General features: G+C 40.8%; 2 protein-coding genes across 3 annotated transcripts; both read left to right on the top strand.

Moving 5' to 3' along the window:
• Window positions 1–940: 940 nt before the first annotated feature.
• On the top strand, window positions 941–6,101 carry LOC137890863 (lysosomal thioesterase PPT2-like). Its single transcript, XM_068735145.1, has 8 exons — window positions 941–1,270; window positions 2,336–2,489; window positions 3,878–3,973; window positions 4,111–4,215; window positions 4,328–4,411; window positions 4,512–4,596; window positions 4,899–4,953; window positions 5,135–6,101. Exons 1-8 carry the CDS (start codon window positions 1,112–1,114, stop codon window positions 5,276–5,278), a joined length of 882 nt encoding a protein of 293 aa, XP_068591246.1. The 5' UTR covers window positions 941–1,111; the 3' UTR covers window positions 5,279–6,101.
• A 1,372-nt stretch (window positions 6,102–7,473) lies between these two features.
• On the top strand, window positions 7,474–19,050 carry si:ch73-95l15.5 (protein Daple). 2 transcript variants are annotated; one of them, XM_068735899.1, is made up of 12 exons: window positions 7,474–7,589; window positions 9,380–9,597; window positions 9,673–10,670; window positions 10,869–10,901; window positions 10,985–11,131; window positions 13,198–13,275; window positions 14,773–14,877; window positions 15,626–15,775; window positions 15,997–16,152; window positions 16,332–16,427; window positions 17,128–17,319; window positions 18,158–19,050. In XM_068735899.1, exons 1-12 carry the CDS (start codon window positions 7,489–7,491, stop codon window positions 18,260–18,262), a joined length of 2,379 nt encoding a protein of 792 aa, XP_068592000.1. In that variant the 5' UTR covers window positions 7,474–7,488; the 3' UTR covers window positions 18,263–19,050. The 2 variants fall into 2 exon arrangements, with proteins under 2 accessions (XP_068592000.1, XP_068592001.1); XM_068735900.1 differs by lacking the exon at window positions 10,869–10,901.
• Window positions 19,051–19,546: the final 496 nt, after the last annotated feature.

Here is a 19,546-nt window from a genome sequence, read left to right on the forward strand (position 1 = left end):
ATTTGCCATATTGGAAAATGAAAAAAAAACCGTAACGTAACGTAATACTGATGCAAATTACAGGAAGTAACTGTAAAGATTATTTGTGGTAGGTTTGTTGTAAGTACATTAAAGGCTAAACGTGCTAAAGTTGTCAAGTACATTTTGTGCAGTAAAAAGTACAATATTTGCCTAGAAGAAAAGTATAGAAGAAAAAGTAAAGTAGGCTACAAGTACTCAACATTGTACTTGAGTATAGTTGTAGTGATCCCGTTGCTTATTAAAAAAGTCACCATGGTTGCTGACTGTTTGTTTAGACACCTGCCATAAAGTCCAGTTTCCAATATAGGCATTTTATGTCTCACACAAACAGAGGACAACCACTTTCTCTGACATAATCCATTTCCTCTACATAGACAAAAGAAATCATAACATCTACATTCATTAAATGTCAAAAACTGTTTGCTCCTGCTTACTCAGCCACACCTGTCTCAGGTGACCCTGTATTCACCTGTGGCCTAATTGATAGAGACACTGTGCTCCCAAGAGGTGAGAGATGGTACAAAACAAAACAATAACAAAATGGCTCTTACAATGTTCTTGAATAAATGTAGACACAAATGGTGCTGCAGATATTGGTAGGCCTAATTAAAAATAATAATATCAATAATCATAATCATAATTATAGTAATAATAATTATAGTAATTACTACATAATCATAATAATGTGCTATTGTAAAAATATTTACTTTGCTATTAGTATTATTATTATTATTATTATTATTATCATCTGTGTTATTATTAGTATAGTAGTATAATACAATGTTAAATGACTAAGTGATACTCATTTTTACATTCACCTTAAATATTTTCGTCGATCTGAAAGCTCGGTGTGTCATTAGCACTAACTGAATATCGAAAGCGGATATGATCTTAAACACCATTTTAGAAAACACGACACACTAGTAAGAGTGATGAGGACGGAAGCGCGCGCACACTCTCCAAGTGGGCAAACACAAGTTGAAAGAGATCGATAAGTACTCATCAGGACTGTTTAAGACCTCATCATCCCAGAGGCGACATCCTCTCTCCGGTCCGTCTCTCGGTCCTCCAGTCTGCCCGGCGTAGAGACATGAAGACTCCGCACATTTTCCGAGAATCACCGGTGCTGCTGCGGCTGCTGCTGCTGCTGTCAGGGGTTCGCATCGACGGGTACCGGCCTGTCATCATCGTGCATGGCATTTTTGATGGACCAAAACAGTTTAAGACGTTGTCTCTTTACATAACCAAGGTAGGACGTTTCAAAAGCTAGCGTGCAAATATGCAAACGGTGTTTAACTGTGGGAGAGACTTCTGATGTTTGTCATTCATTGTACACAAATTGTAGTTCTCAGATATTTGACTTAAGTAAAAAGTAATCATACAACAGTGTAAAAATACAATTTTGCAATTCAAAGTAATGGATTCAAAATATTGCCTAAAGTATAAAAGTACGAGTATCAAGTGATATCTACAGTAACACATGTACAATAGGTCTATTCATTATGCAGGAAGGCTTATTTCAGAATAAAGAATATTATACCATGCATTAAAAATAGTGATTTACTAAAGGTGTGAAAGTTACTTTAATGTTGCAGCTGGTAGCCTAAGGGTGGGGCTGGGTATGTTATAGTACTTTATAATAATATATCATATTGCATACGTTGATTATATTGTGTATTAATAACCAGAATCTACAAAGTACAGGTGAGTTAAGTTATCAAATAAATGTAGAGGAGAAATAGTATAGTATGTGCCACTGACAAAGTGGAGTAAAAAGTGGAGTACACTCAAGTTGAGTACAAGTACCTCAAAACTGTACTTATAGTCCTTGAGTAAATGTATTACTTTTTAACCATTGATTAAAATATAATTTGTCAAAGAACATTGTAAGTTTGGTCCACCTGTTAATCCATTTTATTTAAAGTAAACCTGCTTTTCATTTTCATTTCTCATTCTTTTTTCATGTCATAGTCACCAGTGAGGCTAAATATTGATCACTTGAACTCTCCGAGCGGTCAAACTTCCCACTTAATCCCAAAGTTTTCATTAATTAAACTTATTTTGGAATTTAGATCTGCAGTAGGCGAGAATATTCTAAAGGCAGTCAGATTTCAAGTGAAATGAAGAACAGCAAGCGGTTTCGAGGTAGTGGTTTCTGTTCCCCTGTCATTTTCTATTCCTCAGTTTTATTTTGGAGGAACTGAGTTGGCTGATAACATTATCAGTAATCAGGCTGATAGTTTGCCGACAGTTGATTTAATCACTGTTTACTGTGTTTCTGTCTCTCACTTCCTTTTTTAAATGTTATTCCCAGGTGCATCCAGGGACCGAGGTGTCGGTGATCGACTTGTATGACGACCTGGCCAGTCTGAGGCCATTATGGAGGCAGGTCCAAGACTTCAGCAACGTCTTTCACTCCATCGTGCAAAAAGCTCCTGATGGCGTCCATCTGCTGTGCTTCTCACAAGGTCCTCTCTCCCACTCACGTAGTACATTCTTTATGTAAGAAGAAGTCTTTGAGTATTTATGTCAGGCCAATTAATGCAAGAGCAGAGAGAACCTTTATTCTTACACATTAAAAGTTATCACTAAAGCATCAGCTTTAAAATGTCCTCTACCAGCAAAGGACATAGGAGCTCATAAGGAACGAGATAAAAGGATTTTTGTGAAAGAAAAACAAAGTAGTAGAAAGTCTTCTGTGGCTCCAGAGGGAGCTGGGCAAAGTCTGATCAATTGCCTCAAGTGATGTCACTCGAGTCAGCGGGTCAGATTGTGCTGAAGACTACGAGTTTGAAAATAAAAACAAAAATATGAGGGTGTGGAAGTTCGACAGAAGAGACCTCGCTGCAGGCTAGAGGCTACATTAGCCAGGGCTACCACAACACACCTGAATGTCTGGGAATCGCTGAGTCGTCTATCGCCAAGTTGCCTTGTGGGTAATGTAGGCATCAGGCTTTGACATGGAAGAATATGTGGGAAAGAATGAGACAATATATCTGGTTCTGCTGCATCAATATCAACCCTTTTGTTAAAGACGGTCCATCATGAGTCTGATAATGTAGGATTGTAACTGAGTCCTCTGTTTAGTTATATATATATAGAGAGTCTCTATATTACCAACAGTTGTGAATGGCTGTCAGTCTAAAACTAAAAGAATACTTTTCAACCCCCAATTATTCACAAAAACTGAACAAACACACATAGCTATACAATGCAATGCAAATATTTAACCCACACGATAAAGAAACACTAACACACACACATACATGCACAGACACACAGACACACACACACACACACACACACACACACACACACACACACACACACACGTTAAAGTTGGATACACAGGCCTTCAATTTTCACTTCCACATTTCAAGCATAGATAAGTACCATTTTCACCACCCAAGTTCACAGTTCAACGCTGCAGTTTATGTTCTTACATTTTAGAGTCAGAAAACATTTAACTTCTAAGCTCAGGTTGGACATACAGAAAAAAATATATATAATTCTGTAATTCAAATGACATCTCCTCCAATGGGCCCTATTCATTTAAAATCATATACAATCTGATCTTTGGAAAAACTGCTGGTCAAGAAAAAAATAACTTGTTTCAATCAATTTAAAGATGATTTTGCCAAGTCAAGAAAGTCGCAGTTGGTCGTAGGATTGTCGCAGCAACTTTTAGTTTTGTGTGAAACCCGCTCAGTGAACTGCTTCTCTAGACCTTCCCCCTCTATAGCTTATAGCTCCAAAAAACGAATGACTTAAATTATCAAAGGATCACCGCATCAGATTGTACATGAAGTCCTGGTTTGTCAGAACTCTCTTGATGTTGTGGCCTTTCCTTTCTAAGGTGGTCTAATTTGTCGAGCACTTCTCTCCGTGACTCCACACCACAACGTGCACACCTTCGTTTCGCTGTCATCGCCACTGGCCGGGCAGTATGGAGGTCAGCGAGCTCTATTTCACATTTTAAGCATGTCCGTGGAGCCATTAATCCTCCAGTGTCAGTTAATTCACCATCACTTTAAACAGTATTGATTTATAATAGATACTACATTTTATAAATTCTGCCTCACTCCACAGACACAGACTACCTGAAGGGGATATTTCCATGCTTGAAGAAGGCTGTGTTTCGTATTTGCTACAACAAAATGGGACAGAAACTGTCTATCTGCGACTACTGGAATGGTGAGAATGATGATTTTGAAAAGCAGAAAATAATCCCTTTTAACTACCTGAAAAGATACCACAACACATTTATATATATATATATTTCTATATATTTATCTTTTCTCCTCAGACCCTCACCATAGGTCCCGCTACCTGCGAAGCAACAACTTTCTGCCGATTCTTAACGGCGAGAGACCTCACATCGACATAAAAGGTAAGGGAATGAATTAGTGTCGTGGCCGTAGTGTGCAGCATGCTTGTGGACGCACAGTATAAAATGTCCAGTCATGCATGTCTCCATTTCACCTCCTCAGCATGGAGGGAAAACTTCCTGCGCATCAAGAAGCTTGTGCTGATTGGAGGACCAGATGATGGCGTCATCACACCGTGGCAGTCCAGGTTTCATCAACGTTTTATAATTCTAGCACACACTGTTGATTCTCTGTCATTTGAATGTGCCTGTGCTTTACACTACCATGACAAAAACTGGACAAATATGCATGTGAGAAGGACATGTCCCACTCATCCACAGTGGAAGTGACACCCTTGGTTTAGATGAATACTGAGGTGCCGGACAATGAGGTGGTTACTGACAAAGCCTTCAAAAAATATGTGTTGAGTGAACTGTTTCTGGCCAAAACTGCAGCAAAAGGTTTTGACACCACTTCACCTGAACTGACTGTTTCCTCTTTTCTAAACAGCCACTTTGGATTCTATGACAGCAATGAAAACATTGTAGAAATGAGGAAACAGGAGGTAAGTTGCAAACTAGTATACCGTTGTATCACCTCTGTATCGACTGGAAACCCAGTTTGATTTATACTTTAGGTCCTCTGTTGAATGGCCGACATCTCTCTCTCTCTCTCTCTCTCTCTCTCTCTCTCTCTCTTTCTATTTCGTAGTAACGCCTCCTTCTCTTCTTCTCTCCCTGTGAAAGTTTTACAAGAGCGACACGTTTGGGCTGAAGGCGCTGGAGGACCGTGGCGACGTGGAGGTGTGCGTTCACTCTGGAGTGAAGCACGTTCATTGGCACTCGAACTACACCGTGTTCACGAGCTGCATAGAGAAGTGGCTGACATGAAAACAAACGAGTGTGAGGGACGTCAATGCAAAGTATCATTCAACTGACATAGACACGTTTGATTTAGTTTACTTTTAAACAAGACAGCAACCATATAAACCAAGATCCTATTACAAATAGCAACATAGTTTTTCACAAGCTTCTTCCCTTTATGACGTTCCACAGATAGATTAGACAAGATTAAGATTTCCATGTCAGAATATTCTGGGTTTCCTTGATGGATTATAATGGATTATTTCCTTATGAAGCATTCTAATGAGTTCATTTAACCAATGTTTAAATGCAGATATATTTCACTCCGTTAACATATTTATTTCTCTGATAAATATGCCAAATTATGTAACTGATGTAAATGATGTAACTAAAACAAATTAGCAAAAAAATTTAGCATATATGTTTATCAATGGATGCATTTTTGTGAATGACTTTGAATGTCTGAATACAAAAATGTAACCGCTTTACATTTTTGTAGAAATTTGCTTCCATATTTGACCAAAACTCTGTGGTCTTGCATTTTTAGTCCTTTCCCATCATCCTCAGATGGTTCTTAATATTGCAAGGGATAGTGTGAAGTGACCCAATGAGCCACACGTTGTGGTCGTACATGAGCATTGACGGATCACTCACTTCTCTCTGGTGGAGGTTTATGGTACTGACGGAAAACTGATCTGTCCTCCACTCATTAGGTTGAAACTTTTAGGCATGATGGAGAGTTTCAACCGTGATGTTTCGGCCTCTTGTAACTTGGTATTAATTGATGCTTTAAGAATATCTGAAATGTTGGGTTTTATATCTGTATTAAAGTCTTTTATTGGAACACCAATCGCTAAATTATTGTTTGTCTGTTTTCTTTATTTTATGAAACTTTTATGATGACATTGTCAGAGGTGCTGTTTCAACTCTTTTGACACTGTAGTTTGCGTTGTTGTTGTTGTATTGGACTGCAGTCTATTGTAAAGCTGCTGCACCTTCATTTAAGTACAATAACACAAATGAGCACATTTAAATATACATACTGCAACCATGAAGTGCAGCCTCAAAACTGACCTCAGGATTGAGTTCAAACAGAAACAACTAAATAAAAACTGGACATTTTAAATGATATGAAGTTTTTGTTATTGTCTGTCCCTGTTTTAGATTCATTTGAACACTTTCAGATTGATCCATAATGATCCGGTATCATTGTTGAAAGTTAAAATGTTTCTGCAGCATATCCTGAAACAGGCACTGTAGATAACGCTCTCTGACTGTAGAGTGTACATGTTGACTCTTTTGCCCTTTACACATGAACAGATGAAAGCAGCATAGGGGGTGTGATCAATCAATTAAACCAATTGAATGTCCTAATTCATAGCGCTCAAGTTATGGATTGTGAGGTAATAGAACAAAATACATTCAATTTTAAAATATATACATATTTTATGACGATGCAAATGGAAAGGATTTCAGTTTTTTGCTCCATTCCCCGTTTACTGTAATTGACTTGTGTTAGTCCTTATTCTCCCAGCTTGGTCAAGTAGCAAAATGCCACAACTAATATACTATATACAGCCTACTACTATACACAATTTACTAATAATCATTATTGTAAAATTTAAACAGGTTTACTGTATTTAATATAACAATATTCTACTATAAGCAATTTCATAAAAGGAGGTATAAGTCTGAGTACAGTGAATAATGGTATTTATTCATAACAAATTTAAATGCAATCCTTTAAGCATTAACAATGTCACAAATGTCATGTTGCGTCACTCAAATGTGTCATTGTGACCATTTGGCTGTTTTGAATCAATTATTATAATTAATTTAAAGATATAAACATATGTAATTACAGTCAGATCTATTGTCCATGATGAAGCAGGGGTATTATAAATCTATTTATTTACACATTCACACAGTCTGCAATTATTTTTTGGTAGTTAGTTAAACTGTGTTACTTTCAGCCTGAATTATGTGTTTGAACTTCGTCGTATTTGTCTCATATAGTTATAGTCTTATAGTCTTACAGTTTACCTTTTGGGTTTTAAAATTTCCCATGGTTGTGATTGGTCAATATGCTGCAAGCACCGCCCCTTCACGTGAACGCGCTCACAGCCAGATTGATAAATAACACTGGGTTGATTGGTGATACAGGTCGCCGGTCTCCCCTGTATTGTGTAAACCCGCCTCCTCGCGCTCGCCGCGTCCTCGCGCTGCTCTAAACAGGTATGAGCCATGACGCCAGCAAGGTGACACCCTCCTCTCTTCCTGTGTTCGTCCGGTGTGGTGCAACGCGGCTCCGGCTCAGCTCCCGGTGGAGATTTTTAATGTAAGAAGCTTTACCTCAATCTTTATTTCATGTGTGACTTTGAGCGCTTCACTTATTATGTATGAGACAACAGGGAAGAGTTCTCCCTCGCGCGTCGGACTTTAAACTTTAGTCAGCTACATGAAGCCCGGAGGACTCGAACGTTAGACTTCAAAAAAAACAAAACTTTATGTGAACGCTTTATACTGTGTGTTTGTGAAGTGAAGACTGCTCTGAACCGGTGGCGGTGAAGGCTGACGGTTATTATGTTCCTGCTGCTCTACTTTGACACGCGGACGTTACTTTCACATTGAATCGCTGCACTTCAGTCGCTTAAAATAGCACCAGATACAGTGTAGTTCAACTAGTTTTCCACTGGATGATGAAGGCTTTTCCCTTTTTGGAAACGTTGCATGCTGTTTGCTGTTCCCGGAAAAAGAGAAAAAGGCTTGTAATTGTTGTGTTCGAGCAATCAAAGGTCGCAATTTATAACGTGTATGTGTTTAATTCATGGTTTCCTGTATGCAAAGAAACCCTCCCACACATTTTAAAGTTACATCCATGGTGTTATTTAGTCTTAAACGGGTTAAATGATTAAAGGATGTCTCATATATGCGTTATGAGTGGGGAGAGGAGCGTGGAGAGCCTGAACGTTACAGAGAGATTTTCATTCATCGACAGTCTGACTGAATTCACTGTCAGCGTGGCTCAGGGTCTACGTGTCCCGCCCTGTGGGAAGCTACTGTAAACACCCAGCAGCAGTGAGCGGCTGTAAACCGGCCAGAACATCCACGCAGGGAAGAGATGAAAGTAAACCACGAATCAAAGCGACACGGAGACGCTCAACGTGTCAAACTGGAGTAGATAAGACGGTTCAATCACACTTTATCTGATCTGTTTTAAATGGGAAGAGAACTGGAAAAATACGTCTATTCAAATTTTTAAGAACAAAAGTCACTGCCAGGCTACAAGCCAACCGGATTTAAATTAGGGACTTTCTCTAGCTTATCTCCTATAATGATATATGTAAATAGAGTGGTTCTCAAACCACCAGATCAATCTGCTGGGTCACTGTTATGACTGTTGGAGTTCCTTTTTTTGCTTGTGAATTGCTGATAGCACAATCATAGACGTATACAGACATAATACATCTCTGAGGAGGAGGTCACACTGAGAAGTTGCTTTGTTTCAATATCAATTAATAAATCTACCAGTTATTTTCTGGATTAATCGTTTGAAATATAATAGTTTCTGGTCTAATATCTACGATTTTTTTTTTTTTTTTTTTTTTTTTTTTTTTTTTTTTAGCAACCTGGTTGTTTAATTGTTTTATGTAAATCTTACCTCTTTACTAGAGGTTAAACAATCATTTTTCTTAATCAATAATGCCAAAAAAATCCCCACTTCCAGCCTGCCAAAGGAGAACAATTGCATTGAAACATTGAATATTTTAAGACTGTTGGTCTGAGAAAACATGATTTTTCAGATGCTTCCACTGTTAAAGAGTCTCATTTAAGGATCTTGAGCTTTGAAAAAATACCACAAATCATTTGTGTGTGATTGAAGATTGACAACTTCTCCTCGGGTCGTTATTATAAGTTTTATATCTAAGAGTTGTGTTAAGTTTGATTTAAGAAGGATTTTCATTGGTTTGATTTGAATCATTTTGGAGACCTAAAGAGGTTTACAGCCAAGTTAGCGGCTCTGTGAGGCGCTCACATGTCATCTCGTGAGTCCCCCGACCTCTTACGCTGGAAACCGCGTCTGTAAACGCATCCCTGTTTTGTTTTTTTCTGCATTTAAATTCACAGAGAATTTCCAACAACAAGGGTGAAAAGTATCCGCCCTCTGTCCACGATGTCCTCCAAGGGTAAACATGACCTGTGCCGAATGTGTGGCGGAGCTCTGCAGGGAAACCAAAGGCGGTGGCTGTTTGGGGCCCAAAATAAGAAGACTGGTCAGGCTCAGACCCCGACAGGGTCTCTGAGAGGAGGAAGCCTGTCCCGGTCCTCGCAGAGCAGCCCCTGGGGTGAGTCTGGAGCAAGTAAAGAGGAAGTTTAACATGAAGTAAAGAAAAGTCTGAACTTTCTTTTGCTCTTCGCAGGCAGCACGTTGTCTCTGGGTTCCTCGGTGTCTCTCTCCCAGTTTTCCCTGAACTCCCCGTCCAAAGGGATGGACCTGCTCTCGGTCTTGACTCACATACTGGGGCAGTCTGTCCCCCGAGGCAGCGGGCAGGCGGAGTTCGTGTGTGGCAAATGCGTGTGCGTCCTCGAGCGGGTGTTCAAGTTCGACTCGGTGATAGCCAGGGTGAGGGTGCTCTCGTCCGAGAGGCTTCAGAAGCTGACGCAGGAGAGGGACAAGATCCGACAGAGCGTGCGCCAAAACTACTACCAGAGACACCCGCGGGACGCCCAGAGCAGGGGCAGCACCAGCGAGGAGGACGGAGAGGCGGAGAAGGAGGGCTACAGGGAGATGCTCAAGGAGAATATGGCCCTCTCGGAGTACGAGTGCTGGTCCGAGAAGTGGGACACGTGTCCGTATTTTATAAGGACGGGGAAAAGATGCAGGAAGGGCAAAGGGTGTGAAGGCTGTGATTCTCTGCGGGTGTCCGACTCAGATTACGAGTCCGTTTGTGGGGTCCCTCGCCGTTTGCCTCTCCAACCCTTCTCCCCGTTGCCGTTGTCGCGGGACAAATCCCAGAGCATGCCCCTCCACTGGCAGAGAGTGACATCCTGCAGCTCCACCCCTTCTTCGCTGGCGGGGTCCACCCTGTCCTTACAGACGTCCTCCCGCACCGAGTCCATTCAGTCTCTGGACTCTCTTGATGGCAACGACCCGTTCGACCCGCCGGGTGTTCGGCTGGCCAACTTTTTGCTGGTGGAGCTGAGAGGCATTGAAGGAAAGCCGGTCGGTTCGCCATCGGGGAGTAGGATCCCAGTTCTGGACAGGAAGTACTCGGGGACCGTTGGAAGGACGGCGTCCCCCTCGTTGAACAGGGTGCTGCGCTTCGGGAGTGTGGAGAACGGAGGGGAGGAAATGGACGAAGAGGACGGGGATGTGCTGTCAGAGCTGAGGGACGAGTTCATGCCTCTTCATCGAGAGGTGAGTGTTTCTCCTTCCTGTCTGAGCTTACCCTCGACTATTAACATGTACTATATACAAATGGAAGAAGTGTGTGTGTGTGTGTGTGTGTGTGTGTGTGTGTGTGTGTGTGTGTGTGTGTGTGTGTGTGTGTGTGTGTGTGTGTGTGTGTGTGTGTGTGTGTGTGTGTGTGTGTGTGTGTTGTAAATATTGACACAGTGTGCTGCAACTGGTAATCCGGGAGCAACCAAGGTCGGTCCAGCAGTACGACAAGATCAGAGCCACACATTTCTCCTGTGTTCTCACTAAATAGTACCACAACCAAATCATTTCAGAGCACTACTGGCAGGGTTCACCACGCTGTCGGGCACCTGCGAGGCCAGCTGGACCAGGCTGTGGCCCACATCAGGACCCTCGAGGCCGAGCTGAAACATGGGAGGGGCCAACAAACCGGAATCAACGGGTCAGACGACTGGGTCCCTGTAAGTATTCAGTTTGTCCTCTCACACACTCCACTTGGAGACCATTATATGGTGAAAGAGTAGTTTAACATTTTGGGAAGTGTGTTCACTCCCCGTCTTGTCGGTTAGTTAGCTTAGCTTAGCATAAAAAGACTGAAAGCGAGGGGGAAACAGTCTTGCTCTGTCCAAAGGTACAAATCTGCCTACCAACACCTCTGAAGCTCAAACCTACAAAACACTGTCTTTAATCATTAGTCAGGTGTCCATATGTGCATTTAGACCGGTTGTTCTTGCTTTGATCATTTACACTTTTCTTTTTTTTTATAGATTAAATAAACTACAACATGTTCAAAAAGTGCTGTTTAGTGTGGCTGGTAAGCCTAACTTTTAAACTCATGCAAGTGTTATCAATTCTATTCTAACTCAGCAAGAGAGCGAAATGCATTTCCCAAATATTGCTCCTAATAATAATCCAAACATTAATAGTTTCTAAATGTATGAAATAGAGAGGCGGGTAAATGTATAAACTCAAGTGTTAATCTAAAAAATGAAATGGATAGAAGTGGAGATGTCAGCTTTGTGATGCACGCACGCACGCACAGTTGTTTTTAACCAGCTGTCATGAGAGATAATTGCCTCCCAACCTTTTTTTTTTTTTTTTTTTTTTTTTTTTTTTTTTCTCTTACACAAGAAAAACAGGTTTTTTTTGCACAGTGCAACATCACACAGTCACATGTCCAAACAGCTCCATAGACCACACTGTGAATGTTGACGTAGCACAAATGCAGCGTTGTAAAGGAATACTTTTGTGTCCATTGAAGGGTGTGTCTGCGTTTCCTCACTTACGGGTGCAGATAAAGACACACACACACACACACACACACACACACACACACACACACACACACACACACACACAGCCTCTCTCTGGAATCCTCCCCGACCGGTGGAGTTTGCCCGGGGCTCAGTAGTCTTATGACAGAGAATATCATTAAGAAGCGCCTCGGTTGCTTTGTAGAGTCCTCATGACTTGATCCCTGCGTCTCCTGTGAGCACAAAGCCACAACGCCCCTCGTTTTGAATGTTAGGAAGAATTGATGTGAAGTGTGTGTGGGAGTAGCTGCAGGTTTAAACATTTAAAGTGTTCAGCACACGTTAGAACAAATCTTTTCATGGATTCATCGGCTCAGCTCATTAAAAACCATAACCCGATAACTCTGTCATAAAGTAAAGCCTGCTGAACTATTAACCTTATGTATTGTGCAGAGTTCTGTACTGAACTGAATGTGACAGCTGGGACTAACGACACGCATTGTGGCCGCTCGCAACCGCCGTCTGCCCCGTCTCATGGTCCGAATAAAAATAGATATTGCACCAATGACATTTCAGCGCAAACGTGCCCATAACGCTTTGCAGCCGAGTGAAATTTGCCGTTTACAATTATCCATGTGGGAAAGTATAAATGTTGCCTTTATGCCAAGAACACAGTAGACAGAAAAATGGCAGAGAGGAAAATACAAATTAAATTTTCAGACTGAGAGCTACAGGTCCTGACCGACAAGCAACAGAGGTATTCCTCAAAACTTTAAAATGTCAAATATAGTGAAAAATATCCTCGCATGTTTCCGTTGTCCAAAGATTCGCTTGTTTTCAATTTTAAATGGAATCCAATATTGAAACCTTTGAAATGAAACCCAGTAGAGCTGCAGATGTTACGTTGATATACTGAAGAAAGAAACAACTTTTATAAGTAGTTTTTAAAAACTAATTTAAATAGATTCTTAAATGGACGATTTTTACGTTATAGTAAAAAGTTTGGGTTTGGGCTTTTTTTTTTTTTTTTTTTTTTTTTTTTTTTACAGTTTTTCTGATGTTTTTAAATAATCCGTAGTTGCAGCACCTAAACCCAGGCCTTAGATTCTGGCGTATAATTTACTCGGCGCTACTCCCGGATTGTGTGTGTGTGTGTGTGTGTGTGTGAGTGTGTGAGTGTGTGAGTGTGTGAGAGTGTGAGAGTGTGAGAGTGAGTGAGAGAGAGGTTTATTTCAAAAGAAACCATTGTCATTTGTTTCCCCTCTGTCCTCCAGTTGCTCCAGGAGGAGGGTGGCAGCTCCCTGCTGCAGAGCCTCGGTCACTCCCTGCACAGCCGGGAGCGCGTGATCCAGGTGGGTGAGGTGATGAGGGGAGACGGGACTCAGTCATGCACACAGCAGTGAGATCTTCAAAGCTCACAGGAATGTTGTTTGTCTGCGAAGTCACTGTACGCCCTTAAAGTGGCAGCGTCAGAACTGCTTTGTCTGTTCCCTACATTGTACCGTTGACGCTGAAGTATGTTTTGTTTTTGTTTTTTTTTAAGCTTTGATCATGGCTGCTTTTTATTTTTAGCTACTTGGTAGGTTGATGATTTACAGCAGGGACTTCATTGGAATGTTGCACTCATTGTAAGTCCCTCTGGATCAACGTCATAGTGGCTAAAGCAAACGGGACTGTCAAGAGTGCTTGAATGGATTACAGCCTATTAAAGATGATCAATACGTGACTGTACAACAGAGTCCTTGTTGCACTTTTACTACTGGTTCACACTGACAGCTTTTATTTTGAAATATGTAAATAAATACAAATGTGTTTTTACATAACGAGCAGGTTGATGAGACGATCAATACCACACCCTTATTTGTGTGTTGGATGTGAAACCACAGCCAGCCAGTAGCTTGTTAGCTTAGCTTAGCATAAAGACTGGAAACGGGGGAGAGAGAGAGACGGCTAGCCTGGCTCTGTTCAAACAACAAAAACACAATATGACACGTCAGTTAGTGAGCTGGTAGACAGATTTTGTGAGCTTTGCACGGAGCCAGAACCCCCCCCCCCCCCCCCCCCCCCATCACCACCACACACACACACACACACACACACACACACACACACACACACACACACACACACACACACACACACACACACACACACACACACACAGTCTTTTTGTTGAAATAAGCAAACCAGCTGCTGGCTGTAGCTTCATATATACTATACAGATCTAACATCTAACTTTTGCCAAGAAAGCAAATACACGCATTTCCTTAAACGTCAAACTATTCCTTTTAAAATACTTTAAACACTCCTGATGTTTTTTGTTTTTTTTTAAAGTTAAAAGTACAGCGTGCTGACCTCAAATATACACTGTTCATATGCAGTGAACATTTTAAAAGAAAACCACGTGTGTAAAATCATCATAATGTGTATTCTTATGTATCCATAAAGGAACAAATGTGTCACCAACATTCAGTAGTTGAATTTTAGTTTTCTTTACTCTGAGTCTTGTGGTTTAAAACAGACTTTCAGTTTGAGTTGAGAGTGATGAATGAGGCCGTCTGTTTGGTGGAGCCGTAGATTTAGGATGTTTGCAGTGGTTCTTCATTTGCACACGTATCCGCTTGGCTCTGGCCTCTACGGTGCGTGAACACTCTTTGCACAGGTTATCACGCCCCCGTGTATTGATTTATGCTTGACTCTTACAAAAATCTGCACTTAGATAAACCTCAAATCTGTCAACTCAAGTTAAAAAAAAAAAAAAAAAAAAAAAACTGCAGTTGAAATGTTTTTCTCCCTAGCTACAGTGCTGTTAGAGGAGTGTGTTCAGACAGATGTTTCCTCTCTTCCAGGAGTGCATGGGTCTGATCCGAAGGCTGTGTGTGGAGGAGGCAGCAGGCACAGAGCTGGCCAACAAGCTGACTGAGAATCTGAAGGAAACTCAATCTGACAACAAGGTTAGAGTCGACTCTGTCCTTCTCCACCCTATTGACGTGCTTATGATGACACGTCTCACCCTCCCACTGGAGTGTCGCAGTAATCGCCATGAGCAGACAGACTTTTGCTGATAGCCGTCAGACTCCATGCTGCTGTCCCTGGAGGTTTCTGTGTGAGCAGAGCAAAGTCCTGTGATTGGTATTTTTACCTCAGGCCTGCAGGAAGGTTTACCAGTCCAGCAGTAGCATTTCAGCAATTTCCTCCAGATTATGGCTGACATTAAACACCGTTTTGAGATAACTCCATTCTGTCATTAAATCACATGAAGATCAACATCTTGTTTGAGGCAAATTATGAATTTGGATGTTTACAGCAAGAAAAACCTGTTTCAGTCTTCACAAAAGGCACCTGACTATTGTTTTTTTTAGACGGAATCAAAAAAACTCTTTTAATCAATCATGAATTTTTCTCTGCTTATCAGGGCTTCACGTTTCATTAATTTAATTATTTACGTCATCAGAGATTATTGTCATATTCTTCTGAGAGGTACTGAAAGCAGCGATTTTACGATTCATAGATTTGTCGTTCGGTCTATGAAATGTCATAAAATAGTGAAAAATGTTACAACTTCCAAAAGTCAAAAACAACGTCTTTAATGTTTTACGTTTGGCATTTGTGTCATTGTGTCAGTCACGTCTGGAGACCTTACAGACGTTGTATTTAAATCTAAACTGGACGTCTCGCATGACGACGCTTTGTGATCTGTAGGCCGCCCTGCAGACTTTGAGGTCCGACGCGACTGAGAGGGAGAAGAGCATGGAGAAAGAGATCGAGGCGCTGCGGAAGGCTGGAAGAGACAGAGAGGGAGACCTCGACACACTCAACACCGTGCTGCAGTGCAACCAGGATATTATCAACGTACGAACACACACACACACACACACACACACACACACACACACACACACACACACACACACACACACACACACACTAGAAACTGGGGAGGGAAGTGCATGCTTTGCAAACGTTACTACTTTCAGACACGGTGTACATTTGTACTTTGTCCCAGGCACAGTTCCCTCTACATGCTCTTGAAAGTTTTATTTAGATAGAACTGTGTTTTGTCTTTGCTGCAGGACCTGCGAGTGGCTCTGGAGGAGAAGGAGCGACGGCTGAAGGAGGTGGAGAAAGAGAGGGAGCTGTGGAGACAGAGGGACTGCGCCCTCGCCACTGTCCTGCAGGAGAAGGAGGCTCTGATCCAGGAGCTGGCGAGCTGTCAGAAAGATGTGCAGGTAATATACAAGGGTGTAACTTCTGGCTGGAATGGGAGGAGAGGCCTGTCTCCCTCCATTTTCAAAGGGATATAAAGTGTCTTCCACCTGTTTGATATAAAGTTGCAGAGTTTTCATTCTCATGTGTTTATTAAATGAGGGAAACTGTACAACATGTCATTTTCTTTCTGCTTGGTCAGGGGTTTGTAGGAGACACGGAGGGAAATGGCGCCACCTTGTGCAGGGAGGTCACCAAACTCACCACAGCCCTGCAGGAGTACCAGGACATGGTGCAGGTGAGATATGAGCATGAGGGGGGGGGGGGGGGTTGAAAGGAAAGTTGTTTTCCTTTTTCACCTGCAACTTCTTGACACAGAACACTTTTATAGATGATTTAGACTTTGATATTACAGAAAACTATATTTTATTGTTTTTCTATTTTTGAATTAAGACCATGATTGCATGGTGTGGAGTACAGCTGAAACGATTAGTTGGTAATCGATCGACAGAAAAAAGAATCCACTAAGTACTAACTATAAGCAACTGTTTTGATAATTGATTAATTGTTTCAGACATTTTTCAAAATTCTCTGGCTTCAGCTATTTTTTTGGTCAAACCAAACAAGACCTGTGAAGATCAGAAGTCATGTTAGACATTTTTATTCTTTTCTTTACATTTCATATATTAAACAATTAATCAAAAAACAATGTTAAGACCAGTAACTAATTAAAATCAAAGGTAGTTGCTGCCCTAGTGTGGAGTACAAAAACAATATACTATGAATTAATAATGAAATTAACTTAAACAGAAATGACTTAATAATAAATGTTCTTGGTACACTGATTAAAGAAATATGAATTAGTTTAGATAGCTGTAGATGTGCTGGACTGAGCCAGGCTAGCACTTTCCCCTGTTTGCAGTCTTTATGCAAAGATTAGCTAACTAGCACACGCAACATCTCAGCCTTTCTAACTAGTCCCTTTTCCTCTTCCCCAGAATCAGCAGAGCAGTCACAGTCAGACCGTGTCCGCTCTGACGGATCAACTCAGCGACACTCGGCGGGAGCTGAGGGCGAAGCAGAAGGAGAAGAAGGAGGCCGATAGAGCCCGGAGGAACGACGGAGAGGACCGAGAGAGAGAGGAGAGGAGACTGAGGGACAGCCTGGAGAAGAGAGACAGACTCATAGAGGTAAAGGACGGGAATCTGATGCTTGTTGTCTCAATGTTCAGTGCATGGAACACATCGTCCATGTTAGATGTGTGTATTATATCGCCCACCCGTCACAACCAATACATGCTCTCCTTTCTTCCTTTCCTCCAAAAGAATGAATAAATAAATACATATAATTGAATGAGTAGCTTAAAATGACATCCAATATCTTAAGAGCTGCAACTCGTGTAAAATGAGTCGGTTACTATATTGATAGTCCATCGTTTCACTTACTTTTAAGTAGAAAAAATAATTGGCAGATAAATCAATTAGTTGTAGTCCTAAATTCCTCTCTCCCCACAGAAATATTTCATTTTAAGTTCATACATGACGGCATGCTACAAAATATGAAATTCTTCTGCAAAAACACAGCACTTTTACAGCCTTTTTTTCTTTTTTTTTTTAAGAGGGGTAGTTTCTAAAATAAATGTTCTTAAATAAAAAACCATAAACAATCCCAAACATCAGTGGCAGGTTTTGATGTCAGATCCTCCAGCTTGTAATAGACTTGCAGTCATATCAAGAAACATAATGTTGTTGAACACAGATCTTAATTTCTCACTAATAGTAATGAGTTAGAAGGTAATTAAAAAGAATCTCATCTACTTTTTACTGAAAAAGAACAAAATGAAAATGGGTCAACAAAAGCATAAAGTGCAACACTTACAGTTAAGGATAAATTGGGAATACTGTGTATTTTTTTTGGATTGCTAACAAATACCATGAAAAGCCAAAATACAACAATAAATATATCATGTCATGAAAATTCATCATGAATCCTTGTGATGGTGACCAACGTCTTTTTATTTCAACGTAGCAAATCCTGGTGGATGCTGAGGAGCGTGACAATCTGTTCAGAGAGCTGCAGCAGAACCTGCAGAACAAACGTGAACCTCTGACGGCCGTCAAGCACACTCTGTGATGGAGGACGACTGCTGTACGCACCAGATGCAAACTAACTGCACGGAGAAGGAACGTCTCTTTTGCACTTTCGACATCACCGTTTTGCCTCTGCAGCATATTTATCGTGGTGAACATTACGTCTATTTATATTTACCTCTCTACATTTTTGAGGTTTGCATTTGCAACGTCTTGTTTTGGCAATTTTCCACAATAGCTACTTGATTCTCTGGAGTGAATCAGTAATTTCAGACTTAAGAGACTCAGACAACCTGATTGTTTTCAGTGAGGAGAGATGTCAAGTTCTTATAACTGGATGTTTAATACTTGATTTAAAATCACCAGATTACTGTATTTAGTTAGGTTTTGAATGTAGTGGGTCTAATGATCGGGCAGTGATTGGATTTCATTTCATGCAGTGGGATTGCTGATAGAAACATTTCTGAATGGTTTGAATGTTAGTGGATCCTGAGTAACATTAATTGTGTCTTTTAGGACAGGCGCTGGTATGAAATAGCTTTAAATTTAACTTATTTGCAGTTTGTTTATGGTTTGTCTTTTCACTTTCTTGGTACAGAACTGTCATTTTTTGTTTACAGTGCTATCATAGCACTCCTGGAGGGAAATATTTTGGACCAAAATTACATTTTTAACCCCTTTTCCTTTTTGGCTTTTATGTCACACTTCTTTTTTTCTTCTATTTTTTTTTACATCCTAAATGTGTACCTGTTCTGTAGTGTTAGTGTGGGACTTCATTACTGGAGACATTTCCTTTTTTTAGCTCAAGAGAATTAAACACTCTGATCCGAAGTGCTTATGTCTATAGACGCTGTTATTTCGTTAACTGTCTTACATGCTTGGTGGTTGCGCTGGTTCCGGAAGTGTTGTTCCCCATTCTGCCTTCCACTTTTCTCTTTTTAAGTCAATCAATTGTTTTCGTCACATGTATTCATATGAGGTATAATTACAGTGAAATGTATAGTGTGAAATAAATATCAAAACAGAACCATCCCGGATAATTTAAGGATCATATAGGTGTTCAAATCATGTTTTGTGCGCATAGGTTGTGCGTCATTTTGGAGTAATTGACGGATGAAAATGGCCTACAATACCCATGAGCCTCTCCCGCAGTTGCTATGGAAAATCTTTTGTCAGAGTAGCCTAGTAGTGAATTCAAAACGTTTAAACTTTAAATGAATGAACCAAACACGACACTAAAGTTCCGACATTTATTTACAAATAAAGTAAACTGCCGTTAGCTCTGTTGTTTCTTGCCGAAATGCACCCTGGGAGTCGTAGTTAACTT

The sequence above is a fragment of the Cebidichthys violaceus genome, unplaced genomic scaffold (genome assembly GCF_023349555.1).
Source record: "Cebidichthys violaceus isolate CVI_PGR_0920_01 unplaced genomic scaffold, fCebVio1.0.p SCAF_7, whole genome shotgun sequence".
NCBI lineage: Eukaryota > Metazoa > Chordata > Actinopteri > Perciformes > Stichaeidae > Cebidichthys > Cebidichthys violaceus.

What these genes read in the sequence shown, in the direction of transcription:
- si:ch73-95l15.5 (XM_068735899.1), top strand. Translation starts at nt 7,489, where the DNA reads ATGAGCCATGACGCCAGCAAGGTGACACCCTCCTCTCTTCCTGTGTTC. An exon ending in CTCGCAGAGCAGCCCCTGGG is followed by an intron (nt 9,598 to 9,672) that starts GTGAGTCTGGAG and finishes TGCTCTTCGCAG; the next exon opens with GCAGCACGTTGTCTCTGGGT. An exon ending in GCCGGGAGCGCGTGATCCAG is followed by an intron (nt 13,276 to 14,772) that starts GTGGGTGAGGTG and finishes CCTCTCTTCCAG; the next exon opens with GAGTGCATGGGTCTGATCCG.
- LOC137890863 (XM_068735145.1), top strand. Translation starts at nt 1,112, where the DNA reads ATGAAGACTCCGCACATTTTCCGAGAATCACCGGTGCTGCTGCGGCTG. An exon ending in TATCTGCGACTACTGGAATG is followed by an intron (nt 4,216 to 4,327) that starts GTGAGAATGATG and finishes TTTTCTCCTCAG; the next exon opens with ACCCTCACCATAGGTCCCGC. An exon ending in ATCACACCGTGGCAGTCCAG is followed by an intron (nt 4,597 to 4,898) that starts GTTTCATCAACG and finishes TTTTCTAAACAG; the next exon opens with CCACTTTGGATTCTATGACA.